This window comes from Eumetopias jubatus, unplaced genomic scaffold (assembly GCF_037043125.1).
Source record: "Eumetopias jubatus isolate StellerSeaLion01/CBP00866 unplaced genomic scaffold, mEumJub1_p1.0 scaffold_6, whole genome shotgun sequence".
Classification (NCBI taxonomy): domain Eukaryota; kingdom Metazoa; phylum Chordata; class Mammalia; order Carnivora; family Otariidae; genus Eumetopias; species Eumetopias jubatus.
Window position 1 is genome coordinate 3951552 of NW_028274812.1, and position 20239 is coordinate 3971790.

The 20239-nt window shown below is 39.5% G+C and overlaps 1 protein-coding gene across 1 annotated transcript in view; it reads left to right on the forward strand.

Moving 5' to 3' along the window:
- Nucleotides 1-20239, forward strand: part of PDE10A (phosphodiesterase 10A) — a 291715-nt gene that overhangs the window by 199678 nt on the left and 71798 nt on the right. Inside the window, exons 4-7 of the mRNA XM_028103383.2 lie at nt 3392-3512; nt 4511-4560; nt 16979-17119; nt 19574-19729. Coding sequence (XP_027959184.2) covers nt 3392-3512; nt 4511-4560; nt 16979-17119; nt 19574-19729 — 468 coding nt within the window. The remainder of the gene's footprint in view (nt 1-3391; nt 3513-4510; nt 4561-16978; nt 17120-19573; nt 19730-20239) is intronic.

A 20239-nucleotide genomic window follows, 5' to 3' on the forward strand; every position in this document is an offset into this window, starting at 1 on the left:
AAAAGGAAATCTCAGAGACTCGGCGAAAGGAAACCCCAGGTTGAACTGCCCATATTGAGACATGACTTCTTGTTCTCACTTGTCTGACAACCCAGTCCTTCCAGAAGAGACAGTGAATAGCTGTTCTTCCCTCTCAGCACTGCACACAGGTCCCAGGAACAGGTGTACTTTCAGAATTACATTGTCAGAGAAAGGAAACTACCTGTGTATCATTTTTATAGGGACTCTTCTGTGGGGTGACTAGGAGCCCACCTGAGGCTAGCTAAAGTGCCCCTCCCCAGAAGAAAAAGGAAGTGTTCAGAGACTTAATGGTTCTTGAACAGTCTATGTCTATGGATGGGTTTTTAGGCATGATGGTTTTTGTGTGTCTGAATCTAGGGATTCAAACTCTGTCATTATGACTTAGTCTCTTTATTTCTCTTAGCCTAGCTTTTCTTTGGGTTAGCTTCAGTCTCAGATAAGCTCTTTCCCAGGACTTTGGGGGGAAAAATACAAAACGAATGGTTCTAATTAGTGGTGAGGGAGAGAGAGGGCATGTTAGAGTAGAATCTTTTCTCTGGAATTCTTCAAAACTGGCAGTCATCAAATAGGATCTTGTTTACAGATGATAAAGGAACAGCATGAGCTTTTGTGGCCCCATACAATGCTGTCGTGCTTGGTCGGCATTAGAATTTCAGAGTGTTCGTGATTTTTTCGTGCAGGCTTTCGCTCCCACAGTGGTATCTGTGCAAGAGTAGGCCTTGGAGAGTATCTGCAGCTAGAGAGTAACTGGGAAGTTATGATAACTGCTAACCAGATAAACTTTTAGCAAAAAATCACAAAACTTGGTCAGGAGGCCAGTGGTTTACCATGGTTGAGTGTGCAACAAAGCAAGTAGGATGCACAGGCTCAAGGGGCTGGGGGAAGCCGACCCTGGGTCCGTAAGGCTCAGCAGTGTGGGAGCAGAGCACACACAGAGCAGAGAAGCTGATTTGGGAGAGGACACAAGGAGTGGCGGCAGTGAGTCAGTCTAAGGGGACAGTCGGTCATTCTCAAAGTCGGTGCTGAAGCGTGAGATGCTCGGTAGGAGGTCATGTTCACTAGTTTATTTCTGTTGTTCTCTCTGCTTGGGAAGCTCTTCCTCCAGATTTCTACAAGTCTCACATCTTCACTCCTTTTCAGTGGGGATCCCTCAGGGTGGAATTCTGTCAGTTTCTGAGGATGCCTGTTCCAAAAGTGCCTTCTAAAACTGTAGTTACCACAGGTGTTTGAAAACCTACTGGGGCTCACTTCTGAGGCAGACCTGAGCTACATCTCCGTTGCTCACCTGATGTCCACTGCCCTCTGCCTGGGACCCATAATGGTGTTTGGATCTCTAAAAAGTAGTGTCTTACTCTTTTTGGTATGTATTGCACCTTGAGACAAGTCATCCTTCATACTTCATTTTCTGGGGCCTGCGTGGACTGGAGTCTGCTTATAGGTCAGAAGCAGAGAGAAGTGGTGGGTAATTAGCAGTCCCTGATAAGGAAGGTAGGCGAGGGTAGGCTGATTCCAGGGGAAGAGGTATTAGGTTCCATTGGAGTCTGTTCAGATGTCCCATGCCAGTGAAGCTTTCCCTCCCTGTCCATCCTATTTAAAAGGGTAACTCTCTCCCTCCAAAGGTCTTGGCTATTGGCCTTCCCTGCTCCCTTTTCTGCATAGCACCTATCACCACCTGTCACACTATAATATTCACTTATTTATTTTCTTCCACCTAGAATGTAAGTTCCTTGAAGCCTAGAACTTTATTCTGTTAATTCCCTAGCATCTCTTCTGTCTAGAAGAGTGCCTGTGTATAGTAGATGGTCAGGACTGCCAGTTCCTATTTGTGGAATGATTGATTGATTCATCCATTCTTTCATGTATTTATTCACATTCACTCATTCCCCAGACATTGATTGAGAACAGTACTCAAAAATAATGGCAAGTGTTTGCAACGATGTGGTTGGAGCTAGAGAGTATAATGCTAAGCAAACTAAGTCAGTCAGAGAAAGACAAATACCATATGATTTCGCTCCTGTGTGGAACTTAAGAAACAAAACAAGTGGAAAGACAAAGGTGGGGGGAAAGAGAGAGGAGAAAAACAAACCAAGAAACAGACTTTTGACTCTAGAGAACACACGGATGGTTACAGAGGGAAGGTGGGTGGGGGGATGGGGGAAACAGGTGTTGGGGATGAAGGAGGGCACCTGTGATGAGCACCAGGTGATGTATGGAAGTGATGAATCACTATATTGTACACCTGACACTAATGTAGCCCTGTATGTTAACTGTACTGGAATTTTGACAAAAGAATAACGGCAAGTAATAAATCTTCAGGAGCGAAAGATACCTGAATAGTCAACAAAGAGAAAGGTGGCTTGAGACAGTGTTGTAGGCAGACAGTAAGGGCATTTTGTAGAATGTGGGAGGCCGTCCTGCGTGGAGTCTGTTATTCTAAGTACAGTGGGAAGCCTCAAGTATATTTTAAGCCAGGGAATGACAGAATTGTATTTTTTATAAAATGTACCATGGCTCTTGTTCGGAGAATAGGCTTAGGAAGGGAAGCTTGGTGGAAGGCAGCTTTTCAGTACTTTTAGAGAAGACACAGTGCTGGCTTGTGCCGGAAGTAGCTACGATTTTGCTTCCGCCTTTTTCCCAAACCCCATCCACCTGCTGTTGTCCCTGCTACTACAGTGAAGCCCAGAGCTTTGGACTTGCAGTGGGGCAGCTGGTAGGGCCGTGACAGCAACTGTGAGAGCCACTGCCTCGTGTCTAGGGAAGAGCGGAGATCCGCCTAGGGTGGTGGCTCCATTGGTGAGGATGATGGAGAGGAATAAACTCTGCTTCCCCCAGTGCAGTGCATATCAGTTCACTTTTCTAGCAAACTCTTGTACTACTTTCACTGATTATATATAAAACTTCAGAAATAAAGAGATAATTTGTAAAATTTGATATTTTAATATAAGTAAGTACACATGGAATCTATAATTCTAAATCCTAGCAATTTTAATTTTCAGTCTATTTTTATTTTTTTTTAAAGATTTTATTTATTTATTTGACAGAGAGAGACACAGCGAGAGAGGGAACAAAAGCAGGGGGAGAAGCAGGCTTCCCGCCGAGCAGGGAGCCCGATGTGGGGCTCGATCCCAGGACCCTGGAATCATGACCTGAGCAGAAGGCAGACGCTTAATGGCTGAGCCACCCAGGCGCCCCAATCTATTTTTGTAGTAGATTATAATATTTAAACAGTGCTCTTTAAAAGCATAATGTGTAAAAGCATGAAAGAAAGTATATAAAGTTGTGTATGTTGATAGTATGTTTTATAAACTAAGGGATTTTAATTTTATTTAATTATTTTCTTTCTTCCTTCTTTCTTTCTTTTTATTAAAAGTACCAAGACACGAATATGCAGGGCGTTGTGTATGAACTAAACAGCTACATAGAACAACGGTTGGATACAGGAGGAGACAACCAGCTACTCCTCTATGAATTGAGTAGCATCATTAAAATAGGTAAGAAATGTTCTGTATTCCTCCTGGTAGAAAATTTGAACCAAAGTTTCTTTTATTCCATTGCAGAAAATGGAGAAAGTTAATATACTTACTACAAGGCAAGTGCAAGTCATTTATTTACTTCTATTCTTGGGCTAAATATGAAATGAAAATATTTTATTATGAAACTACCAGAACGAGTCAAACCTAAAAGTTCCTAAATTATCTAATCCCAAAAAAGTATCTGCCAGTTATAAATGGAATGTACTATGCTTTCTAAAGAAAACCTAGTTTTCTTTGGAAAGTATAGTTTTATTGAATTAAATCACATCTTTATGAAGGAAATCATTAACTTTTAAGGAACAAAAACCATTTTAAATTTATTTAGGGAGATGACAGATTTATACACTGTTATTGCCATTTTACTGTTGAGGAAGCTGTGGTAAAAACAGGCCGAATATTTTACCCACAGCCACATGAGTAAAAAAGGAGGGAAGCAGGGGTCTCCATTCAGGCAGTCCTCTGATAATAGTATGTGTTATCTGCCATGATAATTGCCTTCAGATGGCCCTGAAGCGGTTTTAGGAAAGTTTACATCATATTCTCTTCAGACATGATATGTGGAGAGAGAGATATATTTATATATCATCCTTTTTGGTTGATGCTAATACTGATTATTCATTATTATGAATATCACATCTGGTATTTTTCATACTTTAAAAATTAAATACAGTTCTTAAAAAAATATTTCCAATAATTGTGATGCTTAAAGTTTCACAAAGATACTATTACATAGTGCATCGACTGCTATATGCATTTGAGGATGTCACATCTTGAAAATGCTCTGATTATGTGATTGAGTAAAGTCATAAATTAATCTGCTTGGTTGACTGCATGACCATTAATTATGTTAACAGTCGTTTCACAAAGACTCCTATCTGAGGTCTCACCTTAAAGAGTTCATACATGGTCTATTCTTCCATTGAGATTAGTTTCTTCCCTTTTTATTACTTTGGCAGCCACAAAAGCTGATGGATTTGCACTGTATTTCCTTGGAGAGTGCAATAATGTAAGTATCTAAATTTAGATTTTGGTGCTCTAGATAAGAAAATGTCATAAGCTTTTTTAAAAAAATACACTGGGTTACAAACAACTTAACAGATGCATGGATATTAGGTACTTGAAACTCATTTTGTGTTCCGTTTCCATATACAGTTATTGCCAGCTGAAAAGTTTAGCAGCGTGGCAACATTTGGGCATAAAATCTTATAATTTATTTATTGTTTTAGTTTTGGTTTATGGTATCCTATCTTAGGAATGGCATTTCTAGACTTACTGTTTTGAACAGAAGCTGTTTCAGCACTGTGGACTGGGGCATCATGGACAGTGTATGCCCTTGCAACACACAGACTTCAGTAGAGTAAAATGAGAACAAAAGTTTAGCATTTTTTTTATGTGATTTTTTTAGATTTCTTTAAGGCAACTCCAGCAGTGCTTGGACAGAGTTACTAAGTGGGGGTCCCTGAGCTGTGGTGGCCGTTACTCACACTGTCAATGGCACGAGGCTTCTTGGGTGTACCTGCTCCAGTCTTCTGTGCAATAGGTGTTTCTGGTTTAACTTAGTCAAAGCACAGCCCGCCGTCAATGCAGTGTGTAGAAAGGACTTCCAAAAGTACTTCAAGATGTTCAGCTACTGGCATTTGATTTTTGTTATGATATTAAAACCACATACATAACATTTTAGAATAATATTCTGAGCCAATAAGAATTATATTTGTAGTTAAAATATATAGAGATCATTTATAAATATATTTGGAAAATTTTTACTATGTATTTCTTATGTGTTAGGCATTGTTATTTGATATTTGGAATGTATTTTTTTTCAATATAATACTTGTATTCATGAGTAATCAAAATGTGTGCTATTTATATTATATAAAATGTTAATAGGAGTAGAGATGCAAGTATTCTGAGATGTTTGATAGTACTCCTGAATAATACAGTAGTGCAAAGGATGAACAGTAGTTGCACAAAAATATTTCTTGGCTGACTTACTGAACCCATAATTGATCCTCTTCATTTCTGCAGCCCTTCCTTTTCCCCTTGCATAGTAAAAATTTATGTTACAGGGGCGCCTGGGTGGCTCAGTCGGTTGAGCGACTGCCTTCGGCTCAGGTCATGATCCTGGAGTCCCGGGATCGAGTCCCGCATCGGGCTCCCTGCTCAGCGGGGAGCCTGCTTCTCCCTCTGACCCTCCCCCCTCTCATGTGCTCTCTCTCTCTTTCTCTCTTTCTCGCTCTCTCAAATAAATAAAATCTTAAAAAAAAAAAATTTATGTTACAGGATTAAAAGCTCTTTAGGGCAAGGACCTTTTCTTAATCATCTTCTCATTCACCCAGCATCTCTCCTAGTGCCTTCCATGTACAGGACAAGAGTGTTTATTAAATTGAACTATTCAGATACCACTACTACTAAAAACTTTAAATAATATTTTAGGCTAATGGCTAAGCTACTAAAATGACAAATAGATCTCATTCTTTCCTGTTCATTCTAAAAATTTATTTCTAAAATTTTGCCTTTTAGGAAACTATTACATAATTTGCAATTGTATTTAAAATGTACTGGTGTGTATGTTGGCTCAGGGTGATCATGAGAGTGCACATCTCCTCCTTATGACGCCCCTGGGGTCTGCAGACGACCCACAGGGCTTGCGTGGTCCTGGCAGCTGCGTATATACCACGTGACCCTTTCCCTTCAATCCCAGCTGTTTGTGACCCAAACTTGGACCAGTCCAATTCTCTGCTGAAGCCTGCATCCTGGACTCAGCATTTCTAGCTGTTTACATGAAAAGGAGTGAACCCTGGAACTAAGACAGCCCCATGGGATGACCCTCTTCTTCTCTGTGTGAAAGAGAATGGGGGGAAGTGGTTTGCAGAGGTCATGAAGGGCAGGCAACAAGAGGCCAGGGGTCTGCAGGGTGTGCGAGCCTCAGGAAGTGCTTGACTTTGAGAGCCTGGATTTAGATTCCCAAATCCCATATTCTTAGTCATTTGGCTGTTTTGTTTTTTGTTTGTTTGTTTGTTTGTTTTTGTTGCTTTATTTTTGCAAGCTTGTTTATACGTTGACCTTCGTGAAGCAGTTTCCTGGAATATGTGATTTAGAAAAAGCTTTTGTGTCTACAATATCTAAAGTGTATTCTATGTATATCAGTTCTAATTCTTTCACTTTTGTAACTTAATTGAGGGGATGACACTCTATCCCTGCCAGGCGTTAGTCGGCTCTTTATTCTTTATACTCCTGAGGTCAGTTAATTTCACTCGGCCTGTCTGTCTCTGGGGTCACTCTTCCTTGGTCTTGCCTTGCTCAACAGCATTGTCCCTAAGAACAGCAGAGTACCTCACACAAATTGTAGCCTCTTCTGACCTTCCGAAGTCCATCTCACTCTCTTGTGTGTTAGTATCACATGCTTCTCCAGAGAATTTAGCTGAATCTGTAATTATGTATTTATCTGTGATTTGTGTGATTGTTTATCTGGCTTTCTCACTAGAATGTAGTCTCCATGAAGGCAGAGACCTTGTCTTGCTGGGAGGATACTTTTAGGGGATAATTACTGCGTTTTGTTCACCACATTTTTTCTTATATGTGTTCTGCTCAGGCAGCTATGCCTTTAATAGTTCCCTGCCCTGGGGATTTCTGTGGGTAAGAAGACGACCTTGCCAAAAATCTTAAGTTCACTGGAGTGTGTATTTCTTTCTTTCTTTCTCCCTCCCCTCCCCTTCCCTTCCCTTCCCTCCCCTCCCTCCCCTCCCTCCCCTCCCCTCCCCTTCCCTCCCCTCCCTCCCCTTCCCTTCCCTTCCCTCCCCTCCCTCCCCTCCCTCCCCTCCCCTCCCCTCCCCTCCCCTCCCTCCCTCCCCTCCCCTCCCTCCCCTCCCCTTCCCTCCCCTCCCCTCCCCTCCCTCCCCTCCCCTCCCCTTCCCTTCCCTCCCCTCCCTCCCCTCCCTCCCTTCCCTCCCCTTCCCTTCCCTTCCCTCCCCTCCCTCCCCTCCCTCCCTTCCCTCCCCTTCCCTTCCCTTCCCTCCCCTCCCTCCCCTCCCTCCCTTCCCTCCCCTTCCCTTCCCTTCCCTCCCCTCCCTCTCCTCCCTCCCTTCCCTCCCCTTCCCTTCCCTTCCCTTCCCTTCCCTCCCCTCCCTCCCCTCCCTCCCCTCCCTCCCCTCCCTCCCCTCCCCTCCCCTCCCTCCCCTCCCTCCCCTCCCCTCCCCTTCCCTTCCCTCCCCTCCCCTCCCTCCCCTCCCCTCCCCTTCCCTTCCCTCCCCTCCCCTCCCTCCCCTCCCCTCCCCTCCCCTCCCCTCCCCTCCCCTCCCCTCCCCTCCCCTTCCCTCCCCTCCCCTTCCCTCCCCTCCCTCCCCTCCCCTCCCCTTCCCTCCCCTCCCCTCCCTCCCCTCCCCTCCCCTCCCCTCCCCTCCCCTCCCCTCCCCTCCCCTCCCCTCCCCTTCCCTCCCCTCCCCTTCCCTCCCCTCCCTCCCCTCCCCTCCCCTCCCTCCCCTCCCCTCCCCTCCCCTTCCCTCCCCTCCCCTCCCCTCCCCTCCCCTCCCCCCAGTGTGGAGCCCAGCGTGGGCCTTGAATTCACGACCCTGAGTTCAAGACCTGAGCTGATCAAGAGTCAGACACTTAATGGACTGAGCCATCCAGGCACCCCTGAAGTGTTTCTTTAGATGTATCTACACAATTACCGCTTTGTTTGCTCTTCATTTTTCTTGCATCTCAAGTCTTCCATTTGGAATCACTTTTCTGTCCTGTAGAATTTCCCTTAGAGTGTGCTGATGGGAAACTCTCAGTTTTTGTCTATCTGAGTACGTCTTTATGTCATCACTTCCTTGAAATATATCTTTGCTGGATAGAGTTCACATTAACAAAAATTACTCTCTGTGTATTGACTTGAACATAGTTACTTTTGGGTTCTTTTTTTTATTTTTCTCAGTTCTTCAGTATAGTTTTTTATTCCCTGGATACTTTTTTATTGGGAGATAACTGTAGATAACATTAACTATACCTCTTAATATTGTTTTATATTCTTTCTGAATTTACATTTCTTGGCTTTTGTTTCATCCATCTCTCACAGATGGTGGCTTATTTGCTCATGTGTTTTATTTTCTTTTATGTTTTAACTGTGAATCATATTCTTCCTTGGGCCTTTTTAAATGGCTTTTCTTAAGAAGGACTGTGTTTAAGTTCCTTTCCTGGAGACAGGATATGTATTTGTTTTTGCCAGTCACCTAAGGCACTACTAATCCAGGACTATTTTAAATTATCTCATGAGATTTTTTTCCAGGCTACAAAGTAGTATGGATTCAAGCCTCACACTTATGTGATACACAGTTATGATTTCTCAGAAGAGATTTTTATTTTCCCTCTAGCAGTAAATTCAAGATAATCTGGGGTACTAGTAATCTTGCAGCTGTAAGTGTTTTTACCCTTCCAGCTAAAATGAGGCGTTAGCCCTTTGCGGGTCCTGGCTCCTTATAGGGGTTCTCCTGTTTGCCACGGTGATTTCCTGAGGGAAGGTCAATACATCTAGGCTTTGTTGCTCTCAAGAACGATCCAGCTCAGGATTTGCTTGCCTCGACGGTTCCTTTATTGACTTCTTTTTAGATTTCTGTTGATTCCATCCATTCTTCTCAGTACAGCAACGCATTAGAAAGGATTGTAAAATGTACTTTATCCAGCCTTTAAAAATGATTTTAAAATTGTTTTTCTCAGAAGTATCATATTATCTAATCTGCCCTATTGCTTGAACAGATGTTGACATACTTCTAAAATGTAAGCTAACCGTATTAAATAAAATAAAGCTTTTTTTTTTCTTTGCCCGGGCGAGCAGATACATGTGTATTTTCTTAATACAAGGTGGCATATTATAGATATCTATAAATCTTTTTTTAAAAAAATTGCCTCAGGATTTTGAATCAATTATAAAGCCTTAAATAACTTACACTTATAACAAAATGTATATGATTTTGTGAAAAAGTTATAAAATGTAACCCAAATAGACTGAGATAAAATTTTTAGTCTATATCAAAAATACCAAGGATTAAGATAGAGATGGGAGGAATTATAAAATTCTTATACTTATAAAAGTATTGATTTCTTTTTTCATAAATAAGAATCAGCGGAAATAATCTCCAAAATCGATGCATTGAGAAATAGAATTTAAATAATATTTAAATATATCAGAAGTTCCGCTAGTAGAATTAAAAACCCACGTCAATATTGTCAGAGAGGAAAACATTTAAGGAAAACATGGCAAGTTAAGGAAAAGATAGAAAACAAACTTAGTATTAAAACACTAAAAATAAAACATAAAATAGATTGTGAAACTCCTTACAAAAATATGTCACAACAAAATTGTGAGTGGAATGGGCCCAGCTATTGGAAGAAAAGAAGTCTTAAATTAGATTTAAAAACCCCACAACTGTCCTCTATTTTATAGAGGCACATATAAACAAAGGACTCAGGAGTGGTTGAAAATAAAAAGGTAATTTTAGGGGCACCTGGGTGGCTCAGTCGGTTAAGCTTCTGCCTTTGGCTCAGGTCATGATCCCTGGGTCCTGGGTTCAAGCCCGTTGTCGGGCTCCCTGCTCAGTGGGGAGCCTGCTTCTCCCTCTGTCCTTCCTCATCCCCCACTTGTGTTTTCTCTCTCTCTCTCTCAAATAAATAAATCACATTTTAAAAAAATAAAAAGGTAATTTTAGATGGAGCAAACCTATTCCAGAAAAATGAAAACAAAAGGAGAGCAAGTGGCACAGGATCAATGATTAAGTTGAGTTTGGGGAATAAAAGCATTAAATTGGAACAGGAGGGATTTGTGAAGGGTTTAGTCTGCAGTGAAGGCAGAGCTGTTCTGAAGTTTATGCTGTAAATATTTGATGCATCAAAATTTTTAAAGCAAAACACACCAAAAAACCCCCCAAAAAGAACAGAAGAATACAATAGTAATTTTAGTGATTGACAGATTAAAAATACTCTATATTATTTTAGGATTTACCAACACGGGTTTCCCTTTCTTCTTTGGGTTAGACCCTACTTTGATGCATTTAGCCCCCATTTAAGAATTCAGATCCCCATAATGTCTAAAAACAAGGAAATTAACATAAATAAAAACATGTACTGTGACTCTTTGGGGAAAAAATAGTTATTGGGAGAGTATAATATTTACAAAAATGAATTGTAGTATTGCTAAAGCTCTGGGCAAAGTTGTTTGCAGTGGAAAATCCACATCCTTGAAGTATTAAACATCTTGTATCAACATTTTTGAGGCATTAATAAATAGACAAAAGAATATTAATTCATTAATTCAGCACATTCTCACCGGGTACGACTACATGGTAGTGTGCCAAGTACTAGAGACATGGTAGTAAATTAAAATCTCTGTCTTCTTGGGATTTACCAGTTTAACCTATGGTCTTAGAAAAACAAAACCCATATAAATAAGAGAATTTAAAAGACTATACAGATATAGGGGTTACCTGGGTGGTGCCTTCAATTGAGTGTCCGACTTTTGGCTCAGATTGTGATCTCAGGGTCGTGAGATTGAGGCCCGTGTCTGCTTGAGGATTCGCTCCCTCCCTCTGCCCCTCCACCCTGTTCTCCTCCACCCCCCCTCATATAAATAAATCTTTAAAAAAAACTATACAGATATAAGCTGTTTGCTAACCTAATTAATAAAAAAGAGAAAACACAACTGTTTATGTTTAATAATTTAGAAGATACAACAATAGAATGAAAATGATAAATTATAAGAGGATGCTTGAACTAATAAATATGGACATCTAGACAAAATGGACAGTTTTTGAGGAAAATATAAATTGTCCCATTTAATGCAAATGATGATAGAAAACCTAATAGGACCAGTAAATGGAAGAAACTAAAAACAGTATTAAAATAAAGCTTTTCTAAAAGCCACTAGGACATATATTCCAGACTGTTTTTTGAGTATAAACCTTGTTCAGGCTGTTTGCTACCCCCTGGGAACAGTGATGAACCAGAATAGGTTCCCTCATTATACCTTCCCTGTGCTTTTCTTGTTCACGTTCCCCTGGGACAGTCCTTCAGGAGGAGAATTCTTGTGCTATACACATTGTTTCAGAGCTTGGAAGAAGGACAGCTTCCCAAAAAATCGTGATTCTGGAGTTGGCCCATGTGAGTTCCAGTTCACCGCTTTGTGATTTTGACAAGATGTTTAAACTTTCTAAATCTTAGTTTAACTTCCATTGGTTAAGTGTTATGTCATGAATGTTATTCGTTCAGCAAACCACTTAAAATACCTGCTGTGTACCAAAAATCTATGCTAAATTGCTGAGCATACAAAGATTATAAAAAACAAAACAAACCACCATTCCTGTCATCAAAGAATGTACAACCAGTAGAGGAAATGGAGAAATCCACAGTTAATAATAACATAGGTTCTTGAGTGCAAACAGAGAGGAAGCCAAGGTGTTCCGGGATACTGAATTTGATGGGGGTGCTGGGGTGGATCACATTACAAGCAACTCGGATGATTAGCTCTGTTGAAGAAGGGCTTGGAAGACCTCTCACTTAGTGGATAAGAAGGGGAAATAAAGGGCTTTCTTAGGCAGAAGCAGCAGTCTGTGAGAAATCTGTAGTTAGGAGAGGAAGTAGTGTATTTGTATGTCCTGACCCTTAGCAGAGACTGACATAATGACGTCTATAAGGTACTCTTGAAATATTTGTTGAAAAATAACTTTTTTTTTTGGTTAATTAAACTTTTACTGTTTTTACAGTTTTTCTCTTTCATACCTGGTCTTTTACTCTGATACATAACATACTTCATAATATTATTACAGTTTTTCTTGTGTTATCTGTAAGAGTTGTTTGTAAAAGCTGAAAACCTTTCAAACTCATAAATTTTTTAATTCATAAAGTAAAGTCATAGATAGCTTTTCATATATTGGTGTTAAAGCCAGTTTATAGCAAGGATCTTAAAGTAATTGCATGACTTTCTTCAGCTGCACGATGAACTTCAATAGGTTAATTTTAAGAATCATGCAGAGTTAGTTCTCTCTTTAAAGTTCCAGGTGAACGTGGGGGCCAGTTGCTCCTGGCCATCTGCATAGATCTAAATTCATTTACTGTCCACTGCCATCTAGTGTCTTGTGAGAAAAATAACTCAATGGTAAGCCTATAATAATACACTTTTAAAATATTTCTAAAATTTAACTGGTTGTGAGTTGAAACCTTAACATAAAAACTGAAGTTTCATGAATAAAGTGGTTGAATTGTGTATGGGAAGGAAAATGAGAATGATGTCTATCACCTGATGTATCTATTTAATTGATGTTAATGAACCAGATTTTCCCATTTCATCAAAAAAATCATGTTTTTTTTTCAATAAATTGTGATAGTCTTCTGTTGTTCATTTTCCACCAAATCTATTTCTCCTAATTTGCTTTTTTATAATTTGAATGCTTTTTTATGGCTTCATCTGAGTCCACCTACTGGTCATGACTACTGTTACCAATCTTGCCTACTTTCAATGACCTAACCTTAGAAATAAGTATTAAAAATTGCTGTTATTCCAGAAATATTGGCTAGTTCATAATGGGTTTCTTTGAAAAATTGAAGAAGCTAATTTGTCCCCTCCCACCACATGGCCAATCTCTCTGATGGTCCTGGGAGGTGGAGGACTAACAGTCAGTCCCAGTGAGAGCCCTTGGAGGGAAGAAAGACCAACAGCAGGATTTGTCAAGTTGCATGTTGTGAATGCAGGCGATTTCTTCTCTGGAAAGAGTAGAGGTGGTTGAGGTTTGAAACTTTGGACCTTTTCTTTGTTTTTAGTTGTTTTTATCTCTAGCCCCTAAAATATGTTTGTGCTAATAAAAGTTTTCATAGATGATACAGTGTTAGAGCAGGAATTAATTTTAGAGGCTCGGCTCAACATTGCATTTTATACATAAATGATATATTGTAAGTACATGTAGTCTTAATACATTCTAAAATACTGTGTAGTGGTGTTTGATAAAAAGCAGTTTCCATTCACCCTCCTATAAAATAGAATATTTTTTATCTTAATAATCTGAACATCCCAGTCAAACCCTTATGTCAAAAATCATAATGATTTTTTTAAATAAAGTTACTCTGATGAATCACTGAACTCTACCTCAGAAACTAATAATACACTATATGTTAATTAATTGAATTTAAGTAAATTTAAAAAATAAAAATAAAGCTACTGTTTCCTTTGTAAGTTTCCCAAGAATGAACTTACGCCCATTATTGGTTAATTCAGTAATGCAGCCCTTTTGCCAATGAAAGATGCAAAGTATATCTTATCAAATAAACTGTGATTACCTTGAAACGTTAAGAACTGAAGCAAGACTTGCCTTGTCAGGTCACAAAATGTACGACAAGTTTATAGTCATTCAAGCAATGTGGTGGCTGATCAACCGACTGGTATGGAATTGAGAATTCAGAAACAGACCCAAGTATTCTCGGAGACTGAGTGTGTGGTGAAGGTAGTAGCTTAACCACTGAGGAGTGACTGTTCAGTACACAGCTGTCCCTTTGATTATTTCTGGAGAGTAAATAAAGGTAGGCTTAATGAATCTTCCCCATCCCTTAAGTACATGTAAAATTCAGCCTCTAATTTAGAGGTTTGTTACTGATTTTTCCCACTTGCAGTAGTAGCTGCCAGTTAGTGCATTCAACTGCAAAGATGATGAACAAGATAAAGAACGTGCTATTGCTGAACATGGAATTCAAACCAGTGGTTGATCTTCAATCAGAAATGGATGTTATGAAGTGAACCTTTGCACAGGGAATTGTATGGAGTAAAACACAGAAACAAAAAAGAATGGGAAAGCGCTGATGCAGAGGGGAGAAGGGGAAACACGTCAGGAAGAGGTGTCAGGCCTAGGTCGGTCCTCATTCCCTTGCCACGTGAGCATTGGGCCTTCATTGGACGATTTATTCAGTACTGTTAGCACTCCTCTCTAGCTCTCATTTGGAAACACTTCTGTTTGATAAATATGAACAAATATCATAAGGTAATTGGTAAAACAAAGGTAAAGTTTCCACGGTAAAGAATTATTTAATTTTTTGGTAACTTTATTATCCACGAGTTTTTCAGATTCAATCAAGTAGTTGGAAGATTTCCAAACCTTTTATTGTCAGCAAGCCTAATATATAGAATAGCTTTCCATACACCCTTGGTGCAATATTTGCTTATCTGTTTCTCATGCCTCATATAGAAATCCTACATAGAGGGAATAAATATTTTATAATATTACATAAATGACCTCCTAGTAATAATAGGATTATATAAGCTATTCTTTCATTATTGATTTTTGAAGGTTAATTATAACTTGTAGATATTATTAAATCTAGCCTTAAAGGGCATATAGCAAAGTCATCCAAAAAAGATGTCTGTTGTAGATCGTCAAACAACAAACAAAGCCGAAGGCTATTTAAAAAAAAAAAAAAAAAAATCCGAGGCACCTGGGTGGCTCGGTCTGTTAAGCATCTGCCTTCGGTTCAGATCGTGATCCCAGGGTCCTGGGATCGAGCTCCGCATTGGGCTCCCTGCTCAGCGCGGAGTCTGATTCTCCCTCTGCTTGCTGCTTCCCCTGCTTGTGCGCTCTCTCTGTCAAATAAATAAAATCTTAAAAAAAAAAAAAAAGAATCCAAAGCTCCTGCTGGGAGCTTGTTCCAGAGTTTACCTTCTGTCACAGCCCAAGGAAGTTCTGTAGGAGCGAGGCAAACCCCTCAGTTCCGTCCAAGTTCATTTCCTGCATTCTGTCTTTGGTAAAGAGAACGTTGCTCAGCATCCATCTTGTGATTAACTTTCTCATAGTTTGAGAAAAACATTATCAGTTCTGATTTTTCTTCAAGCTAAATATACCACATCCTTTACAATTTTTTCTTGCAATCATCCCTTCTTCTTGATCTTGAATAATTTTTCTACTCTTCTCTCAATCTTGGGGTGGCACACTGACTTCTACTGTGGCAGTGATAGATACTAAATCTAATCAAAGTCCTAACTTCATCTGCTCCATACGCATATTGGTGTGTCATGGAACCTCAGTAACTTTAAAACTGGTGACATGAATTCTAGCCTCTTTAAAAATAATAAGGTGGAATTGTCATTTGCTATCTTATATGTAGTTAAATTTTTAAAATCATTTTAAAGCATAATAAACATTTTTAACTTAATCTCTTACAAAGAGTCATTTAAAATGTATTTCTCACAGGCATTGATAGTACTTAATTACAAATGCTATGTAAGCACAGTGCTAACTGATACAGATATATGTGTGAATAAAATATTTTGAACTTAGCTTCTAATCTGTAAGTAATGATTTATTGAAAGCAGCTGGGGGTGCACCTATGCTCTGCTTCCCTCCCTCCCCCCCCCCAGTTGATTGAAGGAACTTGTTTATAGGCTTTAGTCTCGTGTGATAGTAAGATTTTATAGGAAGAAGGGGTTCTCTGACATTATAGAGCTTGAAAACCATGTATCTAATAAGTGTGTAATTATATCAATCTCAATGTCTTCAACTAGAATTTGCTTCATATTAGCAAGTATTAGTAGGAACATGTGTAGCTTAAGAGGATTATCTAATCTTACTGCTTCAGATGTCTTCAGACTTTAATTTACAGCAGTCCAATTTAAGATAAAAGTAAAGTGCTGGGAGAATTTACCTGAACTTTAATATTTTTCAAAGTGAGTAGATAATCATAATACAGTTATGCCAAAATATTGCCCCAACTCTAGATGATTTGTTTTGATTAGCAATTCTTACTTAGTCGAAATTTATTTAAAATATTGGATTTAGTCAAAATAACTGATCATATTTTTAAAAAACACTTCTCTTAAAATAGTTTCAGTTTACCTTCCCGTCTAATCATTGGAAAGAGAAAGATGCACCCAGATTTGTCCAAAATATTTTGAATTTTTGCTATTACTAAGCAATACATTTACTTAGTAATAGCAAGTATTAGTAGGAACATGTGTAGCTTAAGAGGATTATCTAATCTTAAAAAGATTTTTAATGAAAATGAAAAATACAACCAAATCAATTTGACTTGTAGTCCCTGATCCTGTCTCCAGATCCGTCAGTCCAGTCTCTAGGGGCGGTTGGGCCTGATGTCTGTTTCTTGACAATACCTTGACCCCAAGGACAACTTTTTTTCCATTTTATTGTTTCCTATATATCAAAATAGGAGGCTGTTTTAAGAGTTTTTCTTCTGCTAGGCTTTCATTGAAGTCCTATACCTAGCCTGCATTTTGTGTCCTATCGGGAATACGAGAGAAAATTTCACCTCACATACCCCAGTTTGATCAAAGCACTTTTCCTCATTTTCTGTCTCTCTTTGTTGGCTCACAGATTCCTCATGACTGATAAGTAATATCTAGGAGTCTTTCTGTAGTGCCAAGTACAGGGAGGTCTATAAAACATGTTCTTTCTCCTTGCTAGAGTCTGTGCGTGTTCACTCCACCTGGAATCAAGGAAGGAAAACCCCGGCTCATCCCTGCTGGGCCCATTGCCCAGGGCACCACCATCTCTGCCTACGTGGCCAAGTCCAGAAAAACGTTGCTAGTGGAAGACATCCTTGGGGTAAATTTTTTTTTTTTTTTTTTACTCTGTGACATTTGTAACCTGAAGTATTTATTTCATAAAGATGACATATCATTTTGGGCGCCTGGGTGGCTCAGTTGGTTAAGTGTCTGCCTTCGGCTCAGGTCATGATTCCCAGCCGCGGGATCGAGTCCCGTGTTGGGCTCCCTGCTCAGCGGGGGGTCTGCTTCTCCCTCTGACCCTCTTTCCTCTAGTGCTCTCTGTCTCTCATTTTCTCTCTCAAATAAATAAATAAAATCTTTTAAAAAAAAAGATGACATATCATTTTGATGTTATGACTCAAGCCATTTTATAAACGCATTAGAGCAAGATACAGATCAATAAATGAATCTGTGTGTAAACTAAAATTTGTGCTCAGAGAATCATACCTTATATACCCACTGAGAGCTAGATTTGAATAGTTCTTATTTCAATACCTAGCAGTACAGTTAAGCATAAAATGCATGTTTATATTTAGGTAAACTAAGTGATCACTGTTCTGTGTGCTCTATCATGGCCAGGAATGCATTAGCTAATGCTGAGTGCCATGCTGCCCCAGGTTGTAGTGTTGTCCTGCAGCAGCCACCTGGGGCTTCTCGTGAGTCCGTGCATTGGGCCATTCTGCTGATTGGGCTGTGTTCAGCTGGGCTTGCTTGTGCATCTGAGATCAACTGGCCATCACTTACCAGCTGGCTGGACTCAGAGGGCCTCAGCTCTCTGTGTCTATCACTCCCCCACCTCCCCACCCCACCCCTAAGTAAAGTTGGCCTGCAATGTTCTCATGATGGTGGAGAGGTTCCAGAGAATAAGTGAAACATGCAAGTGAGTTTTCAAGCATTTGCTTTCATCAAATTTACTATCCTTGCATTAGCCAAAGTAAATGACATAAACAAGCCCAGATCAGTATTGGAAGATACTGATGAAAGACACGGGTGTGGGGAATGGGACAGTCTTCCACACTATATGTGAGTATTGTGATGAAATGTCACTACATGAGCTTAGACTTTAAAATTGACAAGTAGGCAAACGCCTGTAGAGGTGTAATGAAATTGCTCTGAAAAAGTGCTAAGTTGGAGTCATGAGATCTGGGTTTTAATTCTGATTTTGCCACTAATTATCTGTATAGGTAAGAGATACAGATAAAGTTGCTGAAAGACTAGATCTTCATTATAAAGATGATCAAGTGGGGCGCTTGGGTGGCTCAGTCAGTTAAGCCCTGACTCCTGGTTTCGGCTCAGACCACGATCTCAGGGTGATGACGTTGGGCCCCTCATCAGGCTCTGTGCTCAACCCGGAGTCTGCTTGAGATTCTCTCTCTCCCTTTCCCTCTGCCTCTGCCCCCCGCTTGTGTACGTTCTCTCTCTCTCTCTCTAAAATAAATAAAATTTTATTTTTTTTTAAAGATTTATTTATTCATTTGAGACACAGAGAGAGCGAGCACGAGCAGGGGGAGGGGCAGAGGGAAAGGGAGAAGCAGGCTCCCCGCTGAGCCAGGAGCCCGACCTGAGCTGAAGGCAGACGCTTAACTATCTGAGCAACGCAGGCACCCCTAAAATAAATAAAATTTTTAAAAAAGATAATTATGTGACATGATAGAGATGCTAACTACCACTACAATGGCAATCATATTATAATATATAAATATATCAAATCAACAGTTTTATACTTTAACTTACATAATGTCGTATGTCAAATATTTTCAATTTTAAAGTGTTAAAAGTAGATACTATACAACTTGTCATTTGAAAATGTTCTATCGTATATGCAGGCTTTCAAAAGATCTGTAAATTACAAACACATATTTGTACTGTTCTTGATTTATGAAAAGCTTCCTACAGACAGAAATTGAATAAATGGAATTGGTGCTTTGGTATCAATTCATTCAATTTCCCTGTATTCTTTGAGTGATTTGCTAAGCTAGAAAGTTATTAAAGTCAAAGAACCAATTGCATTTTTCACAATTGATAATTATTAGATGATTTGACTACTTAATGTGAGCTTTTGAGATTCAATCAGAATGACTATCATTAACATACACTTCTGTATTATTCTAACCTTAAAAATAGAAGAGAAACAATTTTTTATATATACTTTCCTTCACGTGGTATTTATATACCCTTGGAAGAGTACCAGCACATAGAAGGTGGTGTGTGTTAGCCATCATAATTACTTTTATTATTGCATGAAATTGATATATATTCATTGATTAACTAAATTCTACTGCACAGGGATAAAGAAACATTAAAGCAGTATCTGTGAATAGTGCCATGTTGCTAAAGATAAGCATTTTCTTAAATATAGCTTATAGTGTCCATTGTCATTTGGTTTTCCTTTGAAAAGGACTGCCTATTTTTTATTACAAGTATTGGGCAATTTCTGGCAGAAATAAGAATCTTAACATAATGATTCCATTTCTTGTACTGAATTGATATCTTTTCTCCTTTGATTTTTCAGGATGAACGATTTCCAAGAGGTACTGGACTGGAGTCAGGGACTCGCATCCAGTCTGTTCTTTGTTTACCAATTGTCACTGCAATTGGTGACTTGATTGGTATCCTCGAGCTGTATCGGCACTGGGGCAAAGAAGCCTTCTGTATGAGTCATCAGGAGGTGAGGCTAGCCTGTTGAGGGCACTCATTAATGTGGTTCAGTTAATAAATGAATGAATATTTAAAACCACAATTTGCTTAACAATGTTTTGATGGTTTTTAAAAACCTTTATTTTTGTTTTGTAGTTATTTGGAGAGAAAACTGATTAAATTAGAAATATAGTAATTTATTTCAGTAAGAATCCTTTCTTTTTTCTTTTTTTAAGATTTTATTTATTTATTTGAACAGAGAGACAGAGAGAGATCGCAAGTAGGCAGACAGGCAGGTAGAGGGAGAAGCAGGCTCCCTGCTGAGCACGGAGCCTGATGCGGAGCAACATGTAGGGCTTGATCCCAGGACGCTGGGATCGTGACCTGAGCCGAAGGCAGACGCCTAACTGACTGAGCCACCCAGGAGCCCCAAGAATCCTTTCTAACAATAAAAATAGAAGTGTGCCATATTGTGAATCAAATAAAGTAGTAGGATGACTTTGGAGAGTTCTCACATTCTGATTGTCTGTTTTCTTAAAAA